A 25958-nucleotide genomic window follows, 5' to 3' on the forward strand; every position below is an offset into this window, starting at 1 on the left:
TTGATCTCCGCCTTGAGAAACTTTGATGTAGAGATAGAAGTATGCGATGGAGCACCATCCTGCTGCAAAATTTGACCCCTTTTATGGTTGGGAATGTAAGGGGTAGCTAATACTTCTTGATATTTTAGGCTATTGATATTGCCTTCCACCCTGCAAATGTCTCACACATCCCCATACTGGATGTAACCCCAGACCATGATTTTTCCACCACCAAACTTAACTGTTTTCTGGGTGAATCTTGGATCCATGCGGGCTCCAGTAGGTCTCCTGCAATATTTGCGGCGGCTGTGATGTAATTCAACTGAGGATTCATCTGAGAAATCCACCTTCTGCCACTTTTCCAGTGTCCATCCTTTTAGCAGGCTGTGGGCCTTGGCAAATGCCACACGGTTTTTTAATTGCCTTTTGTTTAGTGCTGGTTTTTGTGCACTGATTCGACCATGGAGGCCATTTCCAGACAGAATTCTACAAACTGTTCCAGTTGACACAGGGACTTGAGGTGACCAGGCCTGGTGGAGCTCTGCTGCAGTGGAAAAGGGGCTTGCCTTGGATTTTCAAATCGACAAACGGTCCTCCCGAGCAGTTGTCTTGCGGGGTCTGCTGGACCTGGGCTTGTCAAAAACATCTCCAGTCATTTCAGATCTTTTTCTTATTCTTTGTACTTGACGCTGAGACACATTGAAGGTGTCAGCCACCTCAGCAGTGGATCTGGTCTTCAGCCTCTTGATAATTAACGCTTTGGTCTCAGGGTGGATCTTAGGCATGTTGTCAGAGGTCAAGTTGCAGTTGATGTGACGGTCTGGTGTGCTGGGGTTCTTTTTATACACACCCACTAATTGACTGATCAGTAACTGATCACAGGTGAGGCTGTAATCTAGGATTGGGTGCATCATATGACAAGGCAACAAGACTTTTGTCTTGCCAAAATCTGACCTTTCTGTGTTCATTGAATGATCAATCTTTCTTCAGTGAAGCAAATTTATTTTAGTATATTGAGCATAATTTGGGAGGGTTTTAGCTTTCATATGACACATTTCTAAAACCAATCAATTAATTTAAAGTCAGGTTATAAGCTTTTGTTTCTACAAAATGGATAAGCGACAAGACTTTTGTCAGGGACTGTAGGTGTCTATGGCCATTTTCATTGGTAACCAATCCAGTGCTCAGCATTATAAAGAAAGGTTCTAAAAGGTTTGCTTGTCTTCCAGTGGACACTGCCTGGGTTACCTGTGTAGTTCACATGTTAATCTGTGTAAATTGCATGGTAACCCATCTTGCAAGTAGGTCAGCACTTCCCCAAACTGGAAAACCAAAGAGCTGTCCCACAATGCCAGCATTAAATGCCCATTTTAAGATTTCAAATGGATAATTTCTGCCCGTACCTATTATCTGTTTAAGATTTTGTATGGACTAAGTTTACCACAGACTTCTCTGACAAACCCCTCATTGTTTGCAAGAATTGAGTCCCATGTGGAATCTTCAAATATAGAACTGACCTCTCACTCCCCTTTAGTCCAATATACCATTTTGAAGCTTTGCTCAGTAACAGTTGTCTCATGAGGTTTAATTTTTCCTTTAAACATCAGTCTGAATATGTTACAGAAGTGCTTGTAGATTGTGTTTTTGGTTGACAACATCATAGGATCAACATCAAAATCCTAGTTGCAATCTGCCTTATACCTTTCTGTAACCAATGCTTTTCAGTAAAAATGGAATTTGCTCAACTGTTTGTAAACTAACATCAACTGAGACAGTGACCTTATTTACAGTTTTATTAGCTTTCAAAAATGCACCACTTTGTTGTACACTGATGAGACTCTCAGCACAAGTACACCTTCAAATATGAGAATTTATAACATTCTACAGGATTATTTTTTAATTTTACCAATGACTAACCCTAAAAATATAAGAATGTATTTTTGGTTGAGTACTACAGAGCAAAAAGAGAATCCCAGGAATTGTCAGCGATGTCTCCTGTCTCGCTCTCTGGAATGTTTGGGTGAGTGGCTGTGATGGTGAGCTTTGTGCTTGTCTCTGGAGCGAGACCGGGAGCGTTGTCTGTCTCCCCTGTCTCTGTGACCATCCTCCTGCATGCAAAAATGTAAAACTTTAACTGCTGTCCTATCCCACTCGTCTGTTTCTGTCCACAGAAAAGGAAATCATGGGGACTAGACAGGTAGTGGTCAGGTTTATCATTCATTCGATTTTTTAGAAGGGGAAAAAAAAAAAAAACGCACAATGGTATCGTTGCCCACTTACCCGATGTCTTTTGGACTTTTTCTTGTGCTTCTCTTCAGAGCGATGGTGGTGCCTTCTCTCTTTTTTCGCATGCCCCTCACCTGCCTCATCCTCATCCAGCAGAAGGTCATACTTTGAACTGTGGGATATGTTAAGTAAAACCTGCATATTTGCAACATGTGTAATAGTAACAGTCAGTGCCCACAAGGATACTCATGTCTGGGCTGGTTCTTAAGAGCCAGTTTGGATCGGGTTTCCAAATCTTTCTCGTAGGCCTTGAAATCATCTTTGGTGTACTTCCCACCTTAAACACACAGAACAGTGAACAGAGCTCTAGGCAAACGGGAAGAAAAAAGCGACTCAAGAAAACCTTTTCCTTTCCATTGAATCTTTGCAACGGACTGGCTGAAGTCCACATGAATACGCCGATCATCAATCAACACGTTGTCCATTTTAAAGTATGCCTTTTCACAATCCTCTTGCTGTTAGTGACAAAAACAGACAGTGAATAATAATGTATACAATAACAAATGAAGATATGAAGTCCATTCATCATTCCATTTACGTGATCAGGTAAAACAAAGACCTGATAATAAGAATTGGCTGAGAAAAGGAATTGGGTCTGGAAATAGTAATAATCATTATTGGGGGATTTTACAAAATAAATCATATGCATAAAAGACATTTTGTAACAAAGACTGAAGTTCCGAAATCAAAACGGCAAAACTGAATAAACAATTCTCTTTACCCTAGAAGCCTTCAATCACGATATTTCAACCTTTATTTGGTCAAAAATGTGGTTGAAAAATCTCTGAGTACTATAGAAATAATCAGATGACTTGCTGACTAATCACAAAAATAACTGCTGATCACTAAAATAAACATTAGCTTATTCATTTATTTGTGTGCTCTCCCTGGATCCACCAGACATCAAAATATATTGATATTTTGGCACCAACAACTATCCTCTTGTTCAGAGGCATCCACCAGATCTCTGTTGTGGTCCTTAAGATGATTTGCAATCTTAGGCTGGATAGAGGGCTGAACAGAAGTGACGTGGGGTGGTATTTGACTAAGTCAATTTGTGTTATGATTATGATCTGTCGTTCATATTGTAATAGATTACCATTCTTCTAGTATTTGAACAGCTGTATGAAATCAAAATTCCAGAAAGAAGTTAAGTTAATGTTACAGCATAAAAACACTTTACATTTAGGTTTGCTTGTATAATATAGTATATGGAATTGAAAATTTAAATGACTTATTTTTGCATCCAAAATGGTAATTGTTTTTAGTTCTTACAATAATATTGTTATTTGAAAAAACATGATAATTGATTAACTGATTTATCTTGAAATATCTAGTCAAGTTTTTATTATTAATATGGGGACAGAACTTACCCTTTCAAATTCAATAAAAGCATAACAAAGAGAATCTCCTGTTTTAAAGTCTCTGATGATCTCACAGCTACAAAAAAGAAAACAGAGTCAACTCTAAAGCAGTGTGGTGTGCCATGTTGTGTGAATAAGCTGAGCTGTTCCCATTTAGAGGCACAAGGTAGATCTTCAGTAAACACATACTTGCTAGATTTTAGGAAAACTTTTAAATTTTACCTTTTAATGGTGCCAAAACGTGAGAAGATAATCTCTAAATCCTCATCGGTAGTGACAGGATTGAGCTTGCAAACAAACAGGACATTTTCTGGGGGTTTTATGTCTGCGTCTGGAAGGTCACCCACCTGCACAGACAAGGCACTGAACAGATGGAGGCTGCACCACATCAATTACAACCAATCCTTTCTTAGAAACGATCCTCTCACCATCTCTAGCAGAATGGCCTGAGTCTTTGCCTCCTTCTCCTTCAATCTCTCCTCCAACTCTTCCACTGCTTTTCCATCCTCCTCATCAATCACTTCATCAGCACCAATCCGTCCACTCTGCACAAGTAAGACTTTGGTTATTAAGTCACCTTTGTTGTAAGTTAAATGGCCTATTGCAACTGAGAATAAGAGTATTATGTTAGCTGGGAAGATGGAAAAGAAATGAATATCAATGTTTTGAGCATTTCAGTAACTACTATTAGAAGATATATCATCAATTCAACAGAAATGGTCCTTTAAATGTATTAAAGGCTTTATATTACACAAAACTTACTCTTGTGAGCTTTAAGTAATGTTATAATGTTGTTATCTCATCAAAAACATACCTGGAGTTTCTGTTTGTTTGTGTTTCATTTCATTTACACATGTTTGAACAATCCTGCCTTTACATCTCCAAAGCTCTAAATGCTCTGTTTCACCTTGTCATGTAGATGTACTTTTCAGGTTAACCACAACCTTTCACCTTTAGCTCAGTAGATAGGCAATTCCAGGGCTGAAATCATCCAAATCATTCTCGTGAAGTTTTATGAAGTTTAAAAACATACTGGAGCACTGTATTACCACATGGCTTCACAAGGTGGAACAGAGTGTTTTCTGTTTGAGAGAAGAACTTCAACATGTAGGGTTTGTGTGTGCAAATGAAACAAATACAACTCTGGGTATGTTTTTTTTTTTATGAGGAAACATTATTGTAACATATTTGAAGAGTCAGTGTATAAACAGACAGTATGTGTAGACACAGACATGAAGTAGCATACTCACGTCTAACTGCTCTTTGGTGGGTTCTGGAGACCGATCCGGCACTGGCAAGCCAGCAGGATCATCAAAGGGGTCATCAAGGATAACTGTGTGGTTTATTCTGCATTTTATAAAATGTTATTGACAAGAAAAGATACTTAAGACTTTGTTAAACAATAATTTCCATACAACTGGGGGAAACTGATCTGAAGTGAGGAGACACTCACCTGATGTCCTGAAATGGCACAAAATCTTTATCCACGAATGTCTCATTAATCTTAGCCAACACATCCAGTCCTTCTGTCACTTCCCCAAACACTGTGTGTACTCCATCCAGATAGTCCAAGTTCTCCCCACTGGTGATAAGAAACTACACACAGGCACATAGCTCAACTCAAAAATAGCCTTCTCATCTTGTTTATTTTATTAAAAACTTTTACACATTGTTAGGAGTTGTAGTCCTTAGTGTTGGCACTGGTACCTGGGAACCATGCTGCCCACTTCCATTGTTCACCATCGAGACCGTGCCTTTCTTCTTGTGCTTGATCCGAGGGGTCTTTTCTGCATCAAAAAAGCGTGCCTGGTCCCCATAGAGCTTGCTGAGACAGAGGAAGAGTTAATATACACTGCATAGAAGACAGCCTGGCAAAGTGCAAATGTATTCAAAGCTTACCTGTACACTGACTCACCCCCTCGGCCTGTCCCCGTGGGGTCTCCTGTTTGAACAACAAAGTCTCTCTAAAATGGAAGAAGAGCATATACATTACACAGATATTACACATTTCAAGTAAATTATAGGAAGTTTCTACATTCAGTTACCTGCACATTGTGGATGAGGCAGTAATTGTAGTATTTAATCTTGCATAATTTCAGAAAGTTTAAACATGCTGTTGAAAAACAAAAACAAAATTAATATGACCAACTTTCAAAACACAAAATCAAGGTATTTTTTGCATGAGAACTTTGTATTTGATAAAAACAGACACCTTTTAAAGGAACAATTGGATGCTAATTCTAATTGCGGGTCCAAAGCCATGATGATGCAAAAACAATTAATAATAATAATAATTTAGGTATTTCCGAGATTCCACTGACCCACCAAGAATTCAAGGTGTGTTCTAGTTTTCAGATGCATCTAACGCTGATGCGCAAATTGTCTGACATCTATAAATTGTAGAATTGGAGCAGGCAAAAGTAACTATTATACATATTACATACTATTAAAATCTGTGGTGGTGGCAGCGTTGAAATCATTCTATGTAATGCACAGGCACACGGCTAACTGCTAGCCTATTTCTTATTATTTGGGTTATTGTAGATAGTATTTAGAAAAGAGTACACTAAGCGCATTATCGGTGTAATTAAAAAAAAAATACAAGGTTACCCTTTGGTCTCTCTTCTGTAAACAAATCAATAACAATATCTCCCAAAGTTGTTTCAAGAAGCACCGCCATGCTGCCCTGATATCTCGCGATAACTGTGTGCGTTTGTGCGAGAGGACGTGCTCGTTCAACGGGCTGACGTTGCCCAATGAAAACAACCCGGACAGATTTAAACCATAGACTGTATGATTTAAACAGAACCAGTCCATCCCACAGGCTATGGTCAAGCCCAGACTTTTTAATAATCAGTCCATGGATATACCCAACCTGCATTATTTAGGATTTATGTGACTGTCAGGATTAATTTAAAACATCATGGCAGAAGACTCGGCTGTTAAAGTATGTGTTAGAGTCCGTCCACTTATTGAGAGGTAAGTGTAAACACTGGTGGAGTTAGCTAAGCAAGTATCAAGTTGGCGATAACGTAAACTTAGCTAAGTTGTTGTCTTTTTAGAGCTAAATAAACGTACAGTGTTGGCGTTGTAGATGTGTTGTGTGAAAATGTAATCTTAAAATATTTTTGTATCGCTGTTAACCTGTTTGATTAACTCTGCTACTGATTTTACTGGTCAACAAATGGCGGTTTCTGGGTTTTCGTGCTCTGTGTGGGAGTGTAACATTACTGTAGCAGTTCGTGTTCTTGTAATTACCCTACAGTTACACTACGACATTATATGTCTTAATAATGCATGTTTGTATATATCCTTTAATAATTGACCAGTCCTTACATACTACGCCCTACAGGGAGGAGAATGCAGCTTCTGAAAACGCACAGCAACCACAACTTTTTTGGAGAGCTGACAATAATTCAGTTCATCAGATCAATGAAGGGGCTTCAGTTAAAAGTTTCAGTTTTGGTATGTTTTTTACATAATAAATAATAGTAATGACAACATCTACATAAATGTGGTGCATTTTTTAATAACAGTGTTTATTTTTAGACCATGTTTTTACTGCTCATGAAACAACAGATACACTTTACCAGACAATTGCAAAACCTCTGGTGGTATCTACTGTTCAAGGATACAATGGTGCGCATCTAACCTTCATCATATTGTAAAATGTACTCAACTGTTATGGCAGCTAAACTTTTGTGATTACAGGGACAATATTCGCATATGGGCAAACTTCATCTGGAAAGACCTTTACCATGATGGGATGTGATAAAACTCCTGGAGTCATCCCTTTGGCTGTTGAGGATGTCTTTCAGACTATTCAAAATGTGAGTCTGATATTAAGTTATCCTGTTTTCATTGGTTTGTACTTTGTTCATACGAATAAGGATTTATCTGCTGCTGTCAGTGTCCGAAAAAAGAATTTCTTCTCCGTGTGTCCTACATGGAAATCTACAACGAGACTGTGAGTGATTTGCTGGTTGATAGCTGGAAGAGGAAGCCCCTGGAGGTCAGAGAGACTCTTAATGTAAGTAAATGTGATTATGCTACAGATTATCTAGTCACGTATTTTTATAATTTTGGGTGTTCACAAATAGGAACTGAGAAAAAAATAATTATACACATTCAGCAATACCCAATTTAAGATGATCAAAAGAATACTTTACTCTTGCAATTCTATGAAGTTGACTCTGTAGCTGACTGTGTAACTGGTATTTAGTTCTAAATTATAAATCAACACAAATCTGCAATCTGATTGTATTATTCATTTGGGCAACAGTGCTCATCTGAACACAGGCAGTTCCAATCCCACTTCTGGCATACACATTATTGATAGAGTGGTCAGCTTTAAAACAGCTAAGTACGACCATAATTTAATAAAGCTGACCTACGCCATACCAAGGGGACTGATTATCCAAGGCACATTACTTTCATCAGTTATATGAGTACACACAGAACACAGAAAAGAGCTTTTGTAAAAAGTAAATTGGTTCCAAACTGAGGAAATATGTTTTTTTTAATAATCTGGCAGCCTCATCAGAGATTTTCATTTGAGATTTGATATGTCCTATTAGTCCATATTACTCATTGAGTGATTTATTTTTCCTGTTGACTGCTGTTGTTGTCTGCTATCATAGATGCTGATGATTTATTAGTGACCTAGACTGGATACGTCTAAACCTTTGTTGTGTTGATGTGTTACTATACCCATCTTGTTTCATGCAGAAAAACATATATGTGGCTGACCTTACAGAGGAACTTGTAACTAGTCCTGCCCAAGCTTTGCACTGGATAAGACTTGGAGAAAGTAAGCTCCTTAATGGTTCACGTCTTAAACAAATAATGCCTATGATTCAAATGCTGTCTCTGTCTCTGTAGAAAATCGCCATTATGGGAAGACCAAAATGAACCAGCGCAGTAGTCGTTCACACACTATTTTCCGAATGGTTAGTAATATTTGAATGAGAATGCTCGAAGTATTTGTATGACATTTTCACCAGTTGCACCTTTTTTTTGGATACACAGATTTTGGAAAGCCGAGAGAGAAGTGACAGTGAAAATGCAGATGGTGCTATTATTGTGTCTCATTTGGTGAGGGTTTTTTTTCCTCAACTTTTGAAAATTATTCTTTGTTTTGAACATTATAATTAACAGTTTGTTTATTTCAGAATTTAGTTGACTTGGCAGGTTCTGAGAGAGCAAGTCAAACTGGAGCTGAAGGTAAGAGTGTCTTGGGCTGTTTTCTGCTAACACACTCTAATAATCATAATAATATCATCATAATAATAGTCACAATCAGTTTTATATAGCACTTTAAAGAGCATACACTCTAGATTTCCCTGGCTTCATCTTAGATGTGTTCTGTGTTGATTTAGGTGCCCGCTTCAAAGAAGGTTGCAATATCAACCGAAGTCTTTTCACCCTCGGTCAAGTCATCAAGAAGCTAACGGATGAAAGTCAAAGGTCTGTTAACACTTGACCTTAGTTTTAACAGTGACTATTGCAATCCTCACACAATAAATACGTCTTACCGAAGCACAAATTATTCTATGTAAAGGTCATGTTTTTTCTTTCAGTGGATTTACAAACTACAGAGACAGTAAGCTGACACGTATCCTACAGAACTCTTTGGGCGGAAATGCCAAAACTGTCATCATTTGTACAATCACACCTGTTGCTTTTGATGAGACCCTCAGCACTTTGCAGGTAGAGTACTACCTTGAGCATTATTTTTCTTTTCTTTTTTTTTTTTTTTAGTTACTTTTGTTGCACAGCGTTTTATTCTGATCATAAACATCTGAATAAGATTATGGAAATTGTTTATTTGTAACATTATTTGCAACTCATAATATCTCAAATTTTAAATCACATCAGGGACATACATGTACAAATATTGTTAAACCAAAATTGGATGTTTGTTTGGCTTAAAAAGTGGATGATACTTAACATAATGATCCTCATTTATTCTCAAATATTCTCTTCCAGTTTGCCAGCACTGCAAAGAAGATGAAGAATGACCCGCATGTTACTGAAGTATCAGATGATGGAGCGCTGCTCAAAAGATACCGCAACGAAATTGTGGACCTCAAGCGTCGTCTTCTTGAGGTGAGTGATTTTTGACACTTTCTACCTCATATGACATCTAACGAATATTTGGTTGCTTTAGGTGTCATCTGTAACACAGACCACAGCCACAGAGAAAGAACTACTTTCTCAACTTCTACAAGAAAAGGACCAACTACAACGAGAGCAGGAGGACAGGATCAGAAATCTTACGAATTTGTTGGTTAGCTACAACCCCAACCAAGTGACTGGTCGACGGGTAGGTTAACATTTGAGAATGTCATACTGTTGTCCTATCTTAGTCTTGTGTATAAGGTTTTTCACAAGCAGGAACCCCCGGCCCCCCCCAGGGCTGTAGCCAGTAATGATCATCTGTCTGTAGGAATGTATATGTTTTATCTATGTAAATATTTGTAAATTTGAATTTGAAGTATTGATGAGCTGCTTCCTCTGCTGGTAATGGGTTGTTTGCGTTTGTTTCTTAGCTGTACATGTGCCATTTTATGAAGTACCTGCACACTACTACCTACTTGTAGCTTAGCTTGTAGCTAAATTTGGTCACAAATTTTGAGCTCTACTCTTTAACTTGACAAGGTGTATCTGCTTTAGGCACCCAAACGCAGGGTTACCTGGTCAGGTAAAATGATCAAACAGACAGCCTGCCCTAGTGCCGAATCTTCAATCAAAAAAAGGAAAGCAAACTACTCCTGTATTGAGCCAGGTGTGTCTGTTGTAGTATATATTTTTCCTTTACCTAAATGACTTGACTAAAGATTATGTTTTTTTTCTTTTCTAAATGTAAGATGAAGCTTTTTATCCTCATTGGGAGATTCTTGATGAGGCTCCAGAAGACCTGGATATCAGTCAAGCATCTATAACAATTCGCAGCCTTGGAGACAGGTTTTAAGCTTTTAAGCTTTTTGATTTGGAAATTACTTTTTTGTTATTCATTCCTTTTACTCTTGCATTCACCTTTAGTCCACAAGACTTTGGGCCACCAGAACATCTGCGAGAGTTGTCCCAGAAAATAGCCTCTCTTGAGCAACAACTGCAAATGGAGAGCAGCCAGAAAAGTGAGGCTCAGTCAAAATTGAAGGCACTGGACGACAGAGTGGCTGAGCTTGAACTTCAGCTACAGAGGGAGTTACAGCTCAAACAAGATGCCTCACAAATGCTAACTGTGGCACAACAACGAGAGGCAGAGCTGGATGTAGAACTAAGGGCACAGACTGAAGAGCAGATGCAGCTGGAGGAAAAGATGACCATTTTGCAATTGAGAATAGCTGACCTGGAGAAAGGACTTCAGGAACCTACAGACACTGAAGATATTGATCAGGTTTGAAGCTCATCTTAAAGCTTTTTTTTTTTTTTTTTTTTTTTTTTTTTTTTTTAAAACAATGCTTTCAAAACTGTTTTTTGATGACAAATGTTTCCACACAATGTTGTTTGTGTTAGGTAAAGAGACAATTTTCAGAAGCCATCCAACTGTGTGAAACTCTTGCATCAGAGAAGGTATTTACTCATTATCCCTTTAGCAGACTTTAGAATAAATGCAAAATATTCATTTGATGTATGTCAATAGGATGTATTGCTTACTGAACGCAATTACCTAAAAGAAGAACTAGGACTGTCACTGGAGCAAATTAAAACTCTTGAAAAAGAGAATGCTAATCTTTCACAAGAGCTTGAAGAGAAGCGAGAGACTGACGAATTTGAAAATCTAGAAGAGCAAATCAGGAAAGATAATGAGGTATTGACTGAAGTAAAAAATGCAATTTAATTCTTAAGCTTTGTTCCACAAAACTCTGGTTTATAACAATTACTGTCCACACTCAGGATAAACTACAGGAGGAAATATCAAAACTGAAGACAATTATTGAATCCTCAGAACAGAAACAAAAGGATTTACAGGTAAGATGGTGGCAAACAATCTAATTATTTCTTTCACTCTTATACTTTTTTCACTCACAGAATGAACTGGAAGCCTTGTCAGTTGAGCTAAAAAAGAAATGCGACTTTATCGAGGAACTTAAAATAATGGTTTGTGATTTTAATATACAAATCAATAAGGTTTGCAGCTGCTACCACAAGTATGGATAAAATGTCTTATGTGTGCAGAAAGGAAAAGATTTGGTTCAAGAGGTTACAATGCTTCAGCGCTCTCTAGATGATGCGGAAAAGATCAGCATGGACACGAAGAAGGAATGGGCTTGCCTGCGTTCTCAAAATATTGCTCTGGAAGAGAAAAATGTCAGAACAACAGTATTACTGAAATTTATGTGTGTGTAATAATTGCTAAATTTATAATATTTTCTCTCTTTAGGTAACGCTTGCTCTCAATAATGAAAAGAATGAAAATGAGGTGACCAGGCTGCATTCCCTGCTTGAGATGGAGAAATCCAAATTTAAGAAAATGCAATTTGATCTTCAGAAAGAGTTAAATATTGCATTTGAGGAGAATATTAAACTGTCCACTCTTCTAGATGGCAAAATACCTAAAAGTAGGTTGGATTGCATTAATATCATGATATTAAAATGTATGGATTTCTGATGGTTGCTCTTCTACAGATATGATTGACAATGTTGACCTTGAGAGGACTGTGACAAAGCTAAGGAAAGAACTGACTACTTGTCAGGAGGCCAGTGCAGACCTTCAGGTCAAGCTAGGAGAGCTACAGGAGCTTCCTGTCAAAGTGGCTGAACTGATGAAGCAGGTGAAAATCTACATAATTATATATAATACATCTACATAATTTGAAGTCTGCCTGCAACAATTTAATGTAATGTTGTTAATTAATATAATAGTTGTATTGTTTATTTGGTAGTTGATAGTTTGCAAAACAACAATCATCCCTAAGCTGTGTTAGAACAATTTGTGAATTCGAGACACTGTCCACAAGGATGCACGAGGTACTGAATCTTGTCAAAGTGAGACATGATCTCTGCAAATGACAGCACTGGGCAAGGTCTCATCAGGAAACACATAGTTCTTAAGCCAAGATTTTTGTAGTGTGTTGGTATTATCTGAGCGTGTATAAGTGTGACTGCTGTGCACAGTTAGTTATCTGTGGGGCGGTGTTCAATAAACTTATGTTATGAACCTGTGCTTGTTTTTATTTTTCAGCTTGAAGAAAGTCAATGTGTGCAGGTGTCCCTGACACAGGAGTTGCGTGAGATCCATAAGCTAAAGAGCGACTTGGAGGAGAAGCTTGCTGATAGTGAAGAAGCTAGAAGAACTGATGAAGACATTCAGAAAGAACTTGAAGAACAAGTATGTATATCTTTTCAGTTTAGTTTTTATTTGGCAGGAGCTGTATTTTTGAGACTCATTATTTCTTTTAGTGGCTGACAAGTGAGATTTTTAATAGTGAAATTGTTTTGTTTGAAGCTGGACAAACTGGCTGCAGAGCTGCAGAGTGTGCAGGCCCAGAAGGAGACCGCCATGTCTGAATGGGAATACAGGCTTCAATCAGTCTCTAATGAAAGAGACCTCCTGCAGCAGCGCATTGATGAGGTTAGTTAATGGATTATACACCCTTTTTGTCAGTGCTGTATGACAGGGCTCATACAGGATATCAAATAAAACAGTTGACAATGACCCTTCTTCCAGCCACATCAATCCACTGTAGCTATACTGAATGTTGTGAATCTAAATAAATAATTTATTATTCATGTTTTTTTTAAGGTATCAGAGGCCCAAGGTCTTGTGCAGTCTCTTCAAGATGAGATCCATGAAGAGAAGCAAAAGTTGTGTCAAGAGGAGGCACTTCATCAGCAAAGATTGGAGGAGTTAGAGCAGAAAATGAGTGTTGTGTCCCAAGAGGCAGTCAGGCTACAGCTGGAGAAGGAGGAGCACCTGTCATCTTTTGCCCTTCTGAAGGAGGAGAGAGACCAACTCAAGGCAGATCTGAAAGAGAACATTGAAATGGTGAGTATCTCTGTAAAATCAAATTCTGTAATTTGCTATATAATCTGAGAGTATAGTGTTTCTTAATGGATGTTTGTCTGTGAAGAGTTATTAACTGCAATGTAGCCTTTGCCTTGCTACCTTTTCTTGGAAATGTTCTATTGTGTTATGTTTTTTTTAATACATTGCCAGTAACATTTAATTGTCAATAAAAATGTGTGTACATCAAATAGATGGTTGAGGTCCAGGATGAACTTAGGGTAATTCAGGAGAAGAACAAAAAACAAAAGGAGTATATTCAGAAGCTGGAGGCAGCACAGACCGCCCAAATGTGTACTCCTGCTCAGCCAGAGGAACTCGAAGCACAAGTGAGACGCAGCATTTATTTATAGCCCTGCATCTAAACCTAGATGCCATGCTTGATCACAATTGTCTGAATGTCTGAACAGATGAAGACATTTAAAGACGAACTTGAGCTTGTACAAGCAGACAATGAGAGGTCTAAAGAGGAGAGGGACGAGCTTGTGTCCAGACTGAGTTCTCTCACTGAGGACCGAGATCGGCTGCAGGAGGCTCTGGACACACTTACACAGGAGAAGGAGCAGCTCCAGCAACTCCTGGACAACAGGCCAAACATGGTAACTGTGCTACTGAGTTTGTTTTTTGTTTAATCTGTAGATTGGGACATTTGTGAAGGTGCCCAGTCCTTCAGAGACATTAAGAAAACATTTTTGTGTGTTCTCAGGTTTCTTTGCAGAGTGAGCTCAATCAAGCAGAGACTCAAGAGGACATGGCTATACTTCAGCGAGAGGTACTGGCCACTTTATGTGCAGCATTTACATTTTACTGTATAAAGTACACCATTTAAGTTTAAAATAATTTACCTTGTAGAAAGAACAGCTTCAGGCTTCTCTGCAGACTGTCACTACAGAGAAGAGCCAACTGGAATACGACCTGCAACAGAAAATGCTGAAGGCAAGTTATCTATTTATCATGCTACAATCATGGAAACTGCCTGGCGATCACTGGTTGAGAGTCCATCCTCCAAATTTTGTTGTGGTTCAAGAATTGTGTGGAGCAGGCTAAATGGGACCAGTTGTGACTGTACTTATGTGCAGTGAAATGCTGATTGTTCAATTTGGTTATTTTTGTCCACTAAATTGCCACAGGGTAGTCTTGAGGAACCAAACAATACCAAAAGCCCACACTAACATCACAAATGAAGGGGCAACAAGTGCTTGATAATTACTCCTTTTGCACAGATGAATGTTCTTGAAGAGGAACTTGAGCGTGTACAAGCAGACAATGAGAGGTCTAAAGAGGAGGGGGACGAACTTGTGTCCAGACTGACTTCTCTCTCTGAGGACCGAGATCAGCTGCAGGAGGCTCTGGACACACTTACACAGGAGAAGCAGCAGTTCCTGGACAACAGGACAAATATGGTAACTATTTTTATTAGTTTACATACATTCATGATTACATTTTGTGAAGGTGCCCAGTCCAGGAAAAGTTCTTAAGAACTGCTGCATGAGTTGGCACTTGTATTAATATACTAAAATATCTGTATGGGGCAAACAAAGGGAAGTCTGGGCATCTCATACTTGGCTGGGTTGCAGAGAGCCAGTGGAAGAAAATGGATTGATAAATTGCCAACAGTTATTTATAGGTATAACTGTTTAACCTGTGTATTAACCTTTATATAATAGTCAGTGAGATAAACCTAAAAGTAACATTTTTTGGAGGTTTTAACCCCCTCTAAAACTTGGGTGTTAATGTGACAGTATTAAGTCATACATGCAAAATAGTTCTTCGTTGTCAGAACTTTAAGAGACAATGAGTTTCCCCAAGAAATATTTGAGATTTTGACATCAGTTATCTAGAATAAGATCAGGATCCACCTGCAGTCTCACAGAGGAAAAAAATGTTTTCTCAGGTTTCACTTCAAAATGAACTCAGTGAGGCAGAGACACATGAGGACATGACCAAACTTCAGCAAAAGGTACAGGGCCTCCTTTATGTGCAGTACTTACTATCAACACATCTTTTTTAACCTGATTCTATACAGCATATAATTCTGAATGCCATTTTGAATTATTTGACTTGTAGATAGAACAACATCAGGCTTCTCTGCAAACTGTCAGGGCAGAGAAGAGCCAACTGGAGAGTGACATGCAGCAGAACACACAGAAGGCAAGTTATCCCTCTTTTATTTTTATGGTCATGTAAGTCTTGCTGCATGTTTTATTTCCTCAGCCTACTTTGCAATCTACATCTTTCAAACCATCAAATCACATCAGTCTGATATCTGTGTAATCTCACAGTTGTCCAGGCAGCATCCATGTCAAAAGCAAAATTTAATTCTGTCAACTGAAAACCTTTGAAACCCAGATGAAGGAATAACATTTTTCTCTTTATCAGTCTGATACTAAGAATGCCTTGCCAATGCTCAGCTTGGTTACTTTGTTATCAGTTTTAAGCCCATTGAAATTTAATTGCATTCATCTGAACTACTCAGACTACATTTTACAGCTCCAGTAAAAGTCATTCTGACCTGTAATTTATTGTTTTTAAAGCTTGAGGAGACGCAGAGAATTGTACAGTCTTTGGAGCAGATGCTTCAGGAGCAGAATCAAAAGAACTTGGACTTGGAAAGGCAGATTCAAGACAGAGCTACTGAGCTGGAAAGACAGGTTTGTCTTGTATTTCTAATGAAAATCTATGACCCATCGGGGCTCAAGACCAAAAGATGCTGTGTTTTTATGAAGTGGGACAATTGTGAAATCTTAATTAAACATTGTTCCCCCATACAGACAATTGAACTTGAGCGTGTACAAGTAGACAGTGAGAAGTCTAAAGAGGAGAGGGACGAGCTGGTGTCCAGACTGAGTTCTTTCAATGAGGACAGAGAGCAGCTTCAGCAGGCTCTGGACTCACTTACACAAGAGAAGCAGCAGCTACAGCACCTCCTGGACAACAGGACAGACATGGTAACTGTTCTACTTTGTTTCTGTTCTACGAGTTTTATTGGTTTCATCTATAGATTATGGGGTGCCCAAGGAACTTCAGTAATTTCTACTAATGTACTGTAGGAATAGGAGGGTATACATTGTACACTATAACTGGAAACTTGAACAATCTTTATAACACAAAGAACATCTCAGGTCACTACACTTTCAAACAGTTATTTTCAATTACTGTTAACCGTGTGAATGCCTCTCTGAAGACAAGAACTAATGATGGTTAAATTGGCTTAATTCTATCTTTGTAAATCTGCAGCAGTATTTACAAAAGCTACAATCTTTTTAACGTGATGATGTACACTGTATAATTCTGAATACCATTTTGAATTATTTGACTTGTAGCTGGAACAGCTTCGGGCTTCTCTGCAGACTGTTAGTGCAGACAAGTGCCAACTGGAGCGTGACCTGCAGCAGAACCAGCAGAAGGCAAGTAGTTTTCACAAACAGCAAATTTTAGCTTTAGACTTCTGACATGCACTCATGAGTTCTCTTAAAAATATTACAGAATGGCGGCAGCTGAAGGCAATAAACATCATTAACTGACATCAGATCAAGAATTTGATAAACTTCTAACCCAATGCAACAATGTTGAATTTATAGTAGACAAACAAACCAACATTAATATACTGCAAAGAATTCTATTTTCTAAGACATTTTTGCTCAAACCAGTCCCAGTTAGTCTTCACTAACAAATCATTAAGAAATGGAAGAGGCAGCCATGTTTAAATATGGCCTGCTCTGCCTAAACCCTGTCCTTGGTTTCTCTAATCAAACCGCAGGTCTATCAAAGAGCCGAGCATCTGTTTAACAAATTTACATCTTGTGATAGGTTAAACACTTGTAAAACAAATTGCCCAATAATAACTTTAGAGACTAAGATTTCCTATAGGTTTATCAAAATTTTTCATCTCTTCATCAAAGAATGTGTTCTCCAATCAACTTGTGGACAGGTGTAGCTTCATTTTTGCATTAAGCATAGTTAAACTCAGTTAGTGGAGAACTTTGAGATGCAGGCCGTGTGAATTCTTTTGATCTTAAATCAGTATTTCCTTTGTACAGATAAAGTATCTTGAAGAGGAACTTGAGCGTGTACAAGCAGACAGTGAGAGGTCTAAAGAGGAGAGGGATGAGCTTGTGTCCAGACTGATCTCTCTCACTGAGGACCGAGAGCAGCTACAGCAAACTCTGGACACACTTACACAGGAGAAGCAGCAGTTCCTGGACTGCAGGATGGACATGGTAACTGTGCTGCTGAGTTTTATTGGTTGAATTTGTGAAGGTGCTCAGGCCTTCAAAGACATTCAGAAAAATTTTTTGTGTGTTCTCAGGTTTCTTTGCAGAGTGAGCTCAATCAGGCAGAGACCCAAAAGGACATGGCCAAACTTCAACACGAGGTGACTTATATTAATTGAAGTATTATTTATGTGCAGTTTTAGTTTTTACTAGATTGTTTTTGTTTTTGTAGCTGGATCAGCTTCGGGCTTCTCTGCAAACTGCCAGTGCAGACAAGAGCCAACTGGAGAATGACCTGCAACAGAACACGCAGAAGGTAAGGGGTCCATCTATCCTTTTAAAACCTTTTATTTGTATCCTGGCCAGCTACTCCTTTTAGCTGCAGACCTGCCAGAGGACCTTACCTTGCAGGCATTCACCTGGATGCACCTCCACCCACATGCCCTTCACCGTTTCATTAGTTTACTTTGTAAATGACTTAATTACACTTTCTATCAGCTGTTGCCTTGACCATACACCTACATAGGCTAGGGCTTAAATAGCCCTGAAATATTAGACGCAACATCTCCCTGAATGTTGGCGTAGGCTCTGTGTCTAATTAAGATTAAGCACATATCTCTAACGGTTAAGGTTAAGAAAGGGGGTTGGGCTTGTTTTTAGTGTAAAATGATGTAAACTTCTGCAATGTTATGTTGAAAACAGTGGAATTTGGTGGTCATTTGTTAAGGCCGCTTTTTGTTTACGTTTAGAGAGCTGAGGATGGAGGTTAGCCATGTAAGGATTCTCCTGGTGGAGGTCTGTGGGTTGGTCTGCAGCCATATCCCTTTCAGAAGTCCTGTAACAGTCAAAACAAAGCAGGATTGACTCTGAAGTCTGTGTTCAAGAAAAAGATTTTAGCAAGGATTCAGCAACAATACAAAGTTTTTTGTGTTTGTACAATTGGACACCACACCCATTTTTAATGTCACTAATATGCAACTTTTATATTGCCCTCTTTCTCTGATGGGTTACTACTCCTGCAAATGTTATACAAAAGGGTTAGCTTTTTATATTTCGTACAAAATAATTCAATGTTTTTGACTTTTCTCTGAAGATACAACAGTTCACAATAAGGTATTACAAATGTATATACATATCTTTTATAATAGCTTGATGAGACTCAGAGAACTCTACAGTCTTTGGAGAAGATGCTTCAGGAGCAGAATCAGAAGAATTTGGACTTGGAAAGATGGAGTCAAAACAGGGACACAGAGCTGGAGAGACAGGTTTGTGTTGTATTGTATTTCTAATGAAAATCTGTGAAACATCAGGACTTTTTTATCGGAGAATTGTGAAATCTTAAACACTGTTCCCTCATACAGACCAAGGAACTCGAGCATGTACAAGCAGACATTGAGAGGTCTAAAGAGGAGAGGGATGAGCTTGTGTCCAGACTGAGTTCTCTCACTGAAGACCGAGAGCAGCTGCAGCAGGCTCTGGACTCACTTACACAGGAGAAGCAGCAATTCCAGCACCTCCTGGACAACAGGACTAACACACTGCAACTTGAGGTTTGAACAGTTGTCACTGCAGGAGTCATTGCATGGAGGATTTTTTGTGTGGCGTATTTTTTTATTCAGATTTTTGATCAGCAGATTACTCGGCTGAATGAATCTCTGCAATTGGTCAGAGAGCAGAAGATTCATTTGGAGGAAGAGTTGCACAGTAACTTAAAGATGGTAGGAAAAAGTTTTGTGCTATGTTGCTCTGCTTCCAGAACATTAGACTATACAGTTTACATATCTCGGTCAACAGGTTTCTCAGTTAAATGCTTCTCTCCATGATGTCAAAGAGGAAAAGAGTCGTCTGGAAGACAATTTACACAACAATTTGGAATTGGTGAGAACTCACTTTGAAGCCTCAAATGCAAAACTTTTAGCTTTTAAACTGTTAAACTTATAAACTTTTTTTTTTTTTTTTTTTTTTAGACTTCACAAAAGCAGGAGCTCTTGAGATTAGTTCAGGAGGAGTTGAGTGAACAGAAAAGAATAAACCATGAGCTAGCTCAAGAGCACAGCTCATTAAACCAACAGGTGAGTGCTTCTGTAACGTGGAGCTATTAAAATAACTCTGTAGTCACTAGAGCTGTAGTTGACTAAAGACATGTCCCGCCACTCCATTAGTCGATTCTATGTATGTGTCCCGAACTACATTCAGAACACCACCTGCACAGGAGTTCATGCACAACCAATTATTAATGCAGAAAAAAGTATCAGGAAATTATGTATTTATATAAAGATGGATTAAACTAAATACCATGTTATTATATATGAATCTTTATAATCTAAAATGTTTAGTTGACTAATGCAAATTATGCTTGACAAAGACGCCATTGACTGATTAATCGACTAAAGGACTTTACCCCTAGTAGTTGCATATCAGCATCTGTCAAATATATCTGACTTCATTTTGGGGCACCAGCTTCAGAGTCTTACAGAGAGACTGCAGAGTGCGGAGGTAGATGGCTCCACAGAGGACAAGAAGGAACTTGTGTCCAGACTCAGCTCTCTCACTGAGGACAGAGAGCAGCTGCAGCAGGCTCTGGACAACAGTGTTGAAAAGGTACTAAACATTTACAAGAACCTTGCTTATTAGAACACTGTTTCCCAGCCAGGGCATGGGCAAAAGGCCCAAGGTCAAGGATGACACAAAATAAGTTGTCAATCACTATTGGCAAGCAGCGACCAAACTGAGCTGAACTTGCTATCTCTGGTGTTTTACCATCACTGTATTAACTTGTCTTTGTTGTTTTAAAAGACATTTGAAGCATTGAAAGATTACTTGTTTTAGGTGGAACTACTTACAAAGGAGTTGGAGATGTTAAAGAAGAAAGAGCCTGAAGCACAAGTTTTGCAGGTTGGAGAATGTCTCACCCTTTTTTTTTTTTTAATCGTTTTTTCTGTCTTTCTGTCTCAATGTCAATCCTTTTATGTCCAGTTACTAAGTGAAGCCAACCAGACTATTTCTAATCTAAGAGAACAGCTTAGCTCTCCACCTGAGGAGGGCCCACTGTCCCTACTCCTAGATGACTCAACTCTGCACCTTCAGGTATAACATCCCACATCATTCTCTTCTGCACAGAAATTAGCCTCATGATGCTTAAACAAGCCATTGTACATCAATTGTAGAAGTCATTTAAGAAGTTCAAGAGGTTTGCCGAAATTTGTTCAAACAATACGTCCTTGAAAGTGAAATCCAAGGTCTTCCAGACTCCATCCTGCTTTAGCTCCTTGCCTAAAAGCACCGTTGATTCTTTTCATGTGATCAATCATTTGAGTGGGCAAGCTCTTCAAAATTTGACTATCATGTCTGTAAGTATGTTTCTTTTCCATGCTTTCATTGGAGGCTATAAACCAACACAGGTGATTTTAAATGTAATCAGAATAAATTATTGTTATTCTCAGGAGAATCTGCAGAAGTATGCCCTCAGGTACCAACAGTTATTTGAAGAGCTGGTAAAGAAGGACCTAATTGTGTTTGAGGAGAGGCGTTTGCAGGATGTCCTGCTGTGCAGAGCACATGCACCAAGCTACTCCATAAAAGACATGGACTTTGTGTTGCAGTGGAAAATGAGGCTGAAGGAGGTCCTCGAAAAGAGGCAGCTGTACCTTGAGGTTTGTGTTTTCAAACTTTCATATTTTATTGCAACTGAAGGTAGTAACCTTTGATCTGACCATTTAGCCTCTCAACCTTTTCATTGGCATACACATCTGTTGTTACATTTTAGTGCATATGGCAACAGTTTTTACTCTACCTGAAATGTATGACAAAAAACAATGCCTTTATTTTGGCTCTTAAATCCCTAAACATAAACATACAGACGTTTAATACTTGCCATTTAAAGCAACACTGCATAACTTCCTGCAGGTGACATAGCACGTTTTAACACAAAAAATGTAAATCCAAACCACATGCTTTTACGGCTTTACTGACTATCAGAAATGACAGGATTTCAATATTTGTCTATTAAGTGCATAGCCCTAGTTCACAGGTTAATCATACTTTATGTCTCTGTAGAAAATGGACAGTACTTTCGATAGAATTTCAGACTTATACCGCAGTGAGCTTTCCACTGAGTTCAAAGAAAAGGAAAGGTTTGAGACAAAGCTTCAGCAGATGTGTCGTGGAGAGCCTATAGATGTCTCTGCGCTGGACTCATTCCTGGGCACTGAGCAACAGCTCCGTACCACTCTGCTTCAGAAAAGGAACAGCCTTTTTAAGGTATCTGCCTTTTTGGTAGTGTTTTCATTGTGGAAATTGGTTTGGGTGCTATTACCCACAATGGTATGATGTCAGCAGCTAATTTGAATACCGTGTGTACAGGCTGTCACAGAGGAACACAGTGGCCTACTGAAAGAGCTGACTCAGCAGGTGGCTCAGGTACAGACTCTGTTTGAAGATGAGAAGAGTAAGAGGTATACTCTGCAACATGGACTGGAGGGAGCACCTCTCAAAACACAGGCGTCTCTCATAAAAGACAATCAGAAACTGCAGGTTCAGCTACACACTGCCCAGGATCATATTCGGGTATGTCTGGCACCTTTCACCCTTTATTGAAACATAAGCAGCTGCATTTCACCAACATTCAGTCAGATGTACACAAGTTGGAAATATAATAATCTTTTTTCCAGATACTGAGCTTAGAAAAAGAGGAGCTGCAAAAGGCCCAGGTCAAAGCAGAGCATCAAGTTGCCACTCATAAAGAAGCCACTCAGCTGCTGCAGACAGAGCTGCAGGACACTTGTGCAAAACTCCAGGAGAGGGAGTGCACCATTGAAGAGCTCTACACCCGACTACAGCAGGCTGAGGCTGAGGTGAGGAGCACACAGCACTTTTACAGCATTTACTCTGAATTCATCTTTGTTCTTGTCTGACAGAGAAATTCTTCTGCTGACATTGTGAAACTGGCAAAACTTAACAATAAGATTTCCAAACTGGAAATGGAGCTCCAGTCATCATCAGAAAAGTACAAACATGAGTTGTCCATTGGTGTGGTTAGCAGTTTCATGCTTATTTCTTCAACATGCTCATTGTCTGTTTGCCTGTGTCAGTATTCAGAAGCTGACATCGCTTTTAGATGGAAAGGAGACATCACTCAGGAGGTTGAAGGAAACCCTCCGATCGCAGCAGCAGAGAGATGAATTCTGTAAGAACACAAAAATGACTAGTGACTTTTCCTTCAATCTACATTTAGTCATTTCTTTATTTTTACCAAGCAGTTGCTAATAATTCACTCATCGCTGACATAATCACAATGTCTTCAGTGTCTTCATTTTCTAAAATGTATTGCTAATTAGATTTTTCTATTTATGATGGAGGGCTGCTTTGATGTTTCCCTCCCAAATTCTCCAGCTGAAACTTAGTTATATAGTTTTGTTATGAGAAGACGTAAACATAGCGTAGCTCAATAAAATCTAAAAACATAACAATAAATAATTGGTTGTAACATTTAAATTTTAGGATATTGTACCAGAAGCAATTATGCTTTTATATATTCTAGGGTGGTCCAAAAAAATATTTTTTTTAAGATTCTCTAGATAAGAACTCTGCATTTGGTTCCATATCTGACCAAAATATTTGGGTCCAAATGTTATGCAAATTAATAAATATTTAGAAGTAGCTCGATACACTTGAAATTGCCCTATAGGGCCTATACTATAACATAGTTAACCAAATAAATAAGGTGTATTCAAATAATTTGTCATTTTATTTTGGAAACACAAACTGAGACTGGAACAAAAATTACTTAGAAAGTCCAGCTCCGTTGTGGCTTTATTGGCGTCACAAAAGATACACATGTGCTCTTTAACAACTTGCAGTAGATACCATTTCTGATTCTTTCATTCTTATTTGGCTACAGTTAAAATCTTGAATAAGCTTCATCCACCTTTCAGCAACATCATCACTGACAACTTTCCTGGAATGCAAAATATTGCACACAAAAAAAAAAAGCTAAATTTTAGCGGCCCTTCTGAAAGTCTACATCATCAGCCCAGTTTGCTGGGGGAATTGGTAAAAATGTTTTTGGCAGATCAAGAGCTTCGAAGAAACGCATCGTGCTGGTGGTGACAAAATCACTGATTTGCTTCCCTTCATAATCTGCTTGATTAAGGGCATCACATCGCTTTAGTGGTATCTCTGAACCTTCCTTTTCTATCACCATCAGCGTCTTCTGTTCTTCTGTCACACTGGAGCTGAAGAATGCCAAGCCAACCATTTCTTTATTCAAGTACCAAAAATGTCGTCTGAAATCTGTAACTGATTTCTTTTTTTACAAACTTCTTTCTAAATCATCTTTTGGATGCTAAAACCTAATGCAGGGTTCTAATGAGTGGATTTAAGTTTCCAAGTTTTCATGTACTTGTAGTCTTTTGGAAAGAGTCCCCCTTTCCAAAAGATGACTGACAGACTGTGGCTGGGTGTTTGTGTTGCAGGCCTGGAGGGAGAGGCTCTTCATGCCCGTCTGGTTCAGCCTAAAGGTGTGGCTCAAACTAGTGTGTTTGTGGAAAAGGGCAGACTCGAGGAGGAGGCGAGACAACTCAAACTGAGAATCACTGAGCTGGAGAGGTAACATCACCCAGAGCCCTTCAAATCACCAGTATTTGAATTCAGTATATCATGTATTGTATACCAAATATTGTTATAATATTAGATTTATTAATTCACAAATGTTTCATCAAACTTTTCATATAAACATACGTCTGATGTGGTTCTGCTGTTATAGCCTGGTTACCAGTCTGCAGGCTGAGGTCGGCAAGTGGAAGCACCGTGCCCTCAAGATGAGGAATGACGTTGAGACCAAATCCAATAGGGAGCTACATCCAGGAAGCCCTTCAAAACGGCCCCGGTGTGACTCTCCCAGGAAAAATCTGCGCTCCCCCCGGAAGGCCCTGGACTCTCCGGCTCTGACACTCCTCAACTCCCCCAAAAGCAGGTTCTTTGACGGTGGAAGCAGCTCAGAGTTTCTTGTTAGAAACTGTCCAAAGCAGTTCTTCGATAACTCTCGCCTTGGGACACCTCCAGGTAAGACATCGGAGCAGATGAGTGCCTTCAGCTGTAGATGTTTTCAACTGTGCCTTCTTTTTAACAGAACTATTTCATGCTCGTGACACTACAGAGGCAGAGCACGGTAAACATTAATGGGACATGAGCCAATCTCAGATAAAATCCTGTTTTTGATACATTTGGGTTTGCTCTTAGTTGGTATAGTATTAAATGATACACTATTGGATATATATGCTGACACTTGTGAATTGTGACATACTGTCACTTCTCAACTGTTAAATTTGACACTGGCTCACACAAAAATAGAACTACAAACACACACTTGGATATGTAAACAATAATTACAAACATGGGTAAATTCCATATGGTTCTGCTGTGGGTATAACTGATGTCACAGTAAAACACACCTGCTTTGTTCCACTGCATGTTGGGCTCTTTCTGTTAACCTGACCTCACAGTACTGGTTTTGGGATGAAAATCAGTCATGAGCGTAGGTAAGAAAACGAGATTATGGACAATTTGCCAGTTGATGGTGTTTTGTGCTCATGATGGAGGTGATTCCTGCTCTGCTCTTAGTTGCCATTGCCACTGTCCATCTAGTATATAATGCCCACTTTCTGTATAGTAAGCCAGTAGCTTCTCATGTACCACAGGTATAGTGGGGGTCGCTGGGAACCATACTGACCTAGAGAGGGTGTTTTGTAGGTGTGACTGGTGTGCACAGTTTGGATTTAATTACATGTTAATTCCCCCCAAATAACATCTCCTTTATTACAAATTGAACTATTTCCACTCGGATCTCCTTGTGTACAGTTATGTCTTTTGCTTTGTGATAGTGTATCTTTGTCTGGCACTTTGATTAATGAGTTTATGTTGTTCTTTTGCAGTTGCAGAAGGCGCCGCAGACGTAAAACAAGATTGGCTCCAATGGCCTATGTCTCCAAAAGAGGAAGAGATGTGCAAAAAACAATAGGACGTTGCTGCTTTTTATTTAGTATTGTTTTATCATGAAGTAAAATGTTTAAAGAAATAAAGAGGTTTTTACCCAGTAAGAAAGTG

General features: G+C 38.9%; 2 protein-coding genes across 3 annotated transcripts; one reads left to right on the top strand and one right to left on the bottom strand.

Moving 5' to 3' along the window:
* Positions 1–1757: 1757 nt before the first annotated feature.
* ppil4 (peptidylprolyl isomerase (cyclophilin)-like 4) lies at positions 1758–6369 on the bottom strand. Its single transcript, XM_020917452.2, has 13 exons — positions 6240–6369; positions 5675–5742; positions 5529–5593; positions 5337–5454; positions 5083–5225; positions 4880–4976; positions 4058–4174; positions 3852–3976; positions 3639–3705; positions 2609–2720; positions 2452–2542; positions 2260–2377; positions 1758–2087 (listed from the first exon to the last, which is right to left on the bottom strand). The coding sequence occupies exons 1-13, from the start codon at positions 6307–6309 to the stop codon at positions 1962–1964; spliced, it is 1317 nt and encodes a 438-aa protein (XP_020773111.1). The 5' UTR covers positions 6310–6369; the 3' UTR covers positions 1758–1961.
* A 34-nt stretch (positions 6370–6403) lies between these two features.
* Positions 6404–25955, top strand: cenpe (centromere protein E). Of its 2 annotated transcripts, none has more exons than XM_055149372.1 (57): positions 6404–6608; positions 6982–7094; positions 7179–7268; positions 7341–7459; positions 7540–7659; positions 8358–8439; positions 8511–8578; positions 8658–8723; positions 8801–8852; positions 9008–9095; positions 9209–9338; positions 9618–9737; positions 9799–9954; positions 10305–10416; positions 10499–10595; positions 10674–11031; positions 11151–11207; positions 11278–11445; positions 11532–11606; positions 11667–11735; positions 11814–11945; positions 12019–12196; positions 12264–12409; positions 12820–12966; positions 13084–13209; positions 13381–13623; positions 13836–13970; positions 14052–14240; positions 14348–14413; positions 14494–14577; positions 14865–15044; positions 15536–15601; positions 15709–15792; positions 16176–16292; positions 16413–16589; positions 16965–17048; positions 17682–17861; positions 17951–18016; positions 18088–18171; positions 19004–19120; positions 19217–19405; positions 19487–19573; positions 19650–19733; positions 19823–19927; positions 20316–20456; positions 20685–20750; positions 20832–20942; positions 21023–21205; positions 21299–21508; positions 21912–22115; positions 22218–22421; positions 22526–22708; positions 22772–22860; positions 22946–23040; positions 24329–24461; positions 24619–24917; positions 25787–25955. In XM_055149372.1, exons 1-57 carry the CDS (start codon positions 6553–6555, stop codon positions 25870–25872), a joined length of 7266 nt encoding a protein of 2421 aa, XP_055005347.1. In that variant the 5' UTR covers positions 6404–6552; the 3' UTR covers positions 25873–25955. The 2 variants fall into 2 exon arrangements, with proteins under 2 accessions (XP_055005347.1, XP_055005348.1); XM_055149373.1 differs by having other exon boundaries at positions 19490–19573.
* Positions 25956–25958: the final 3 nt, after the last annotated feature.

The sequence above is a fragment of the Boleophthalmus pectinirostris genome, unplaced genomic scaffold, assembly GCF_026225935.1.
Source record: "Boleophthalmus pectinirostris isolate CB_2022bp ecotype Guang Dong unplaced genomic scaffold, ASM2622593v1 HiC_scaffold_13, whole genome shotgun sequence".
Classification (NCBI taxonomy): Eukaryota; Metazoa; Chordata; class Actinopteri; order Gobiiformes; family Gobiidae; genus Boleophthalmus; species Boleophthalmus pectinirostris.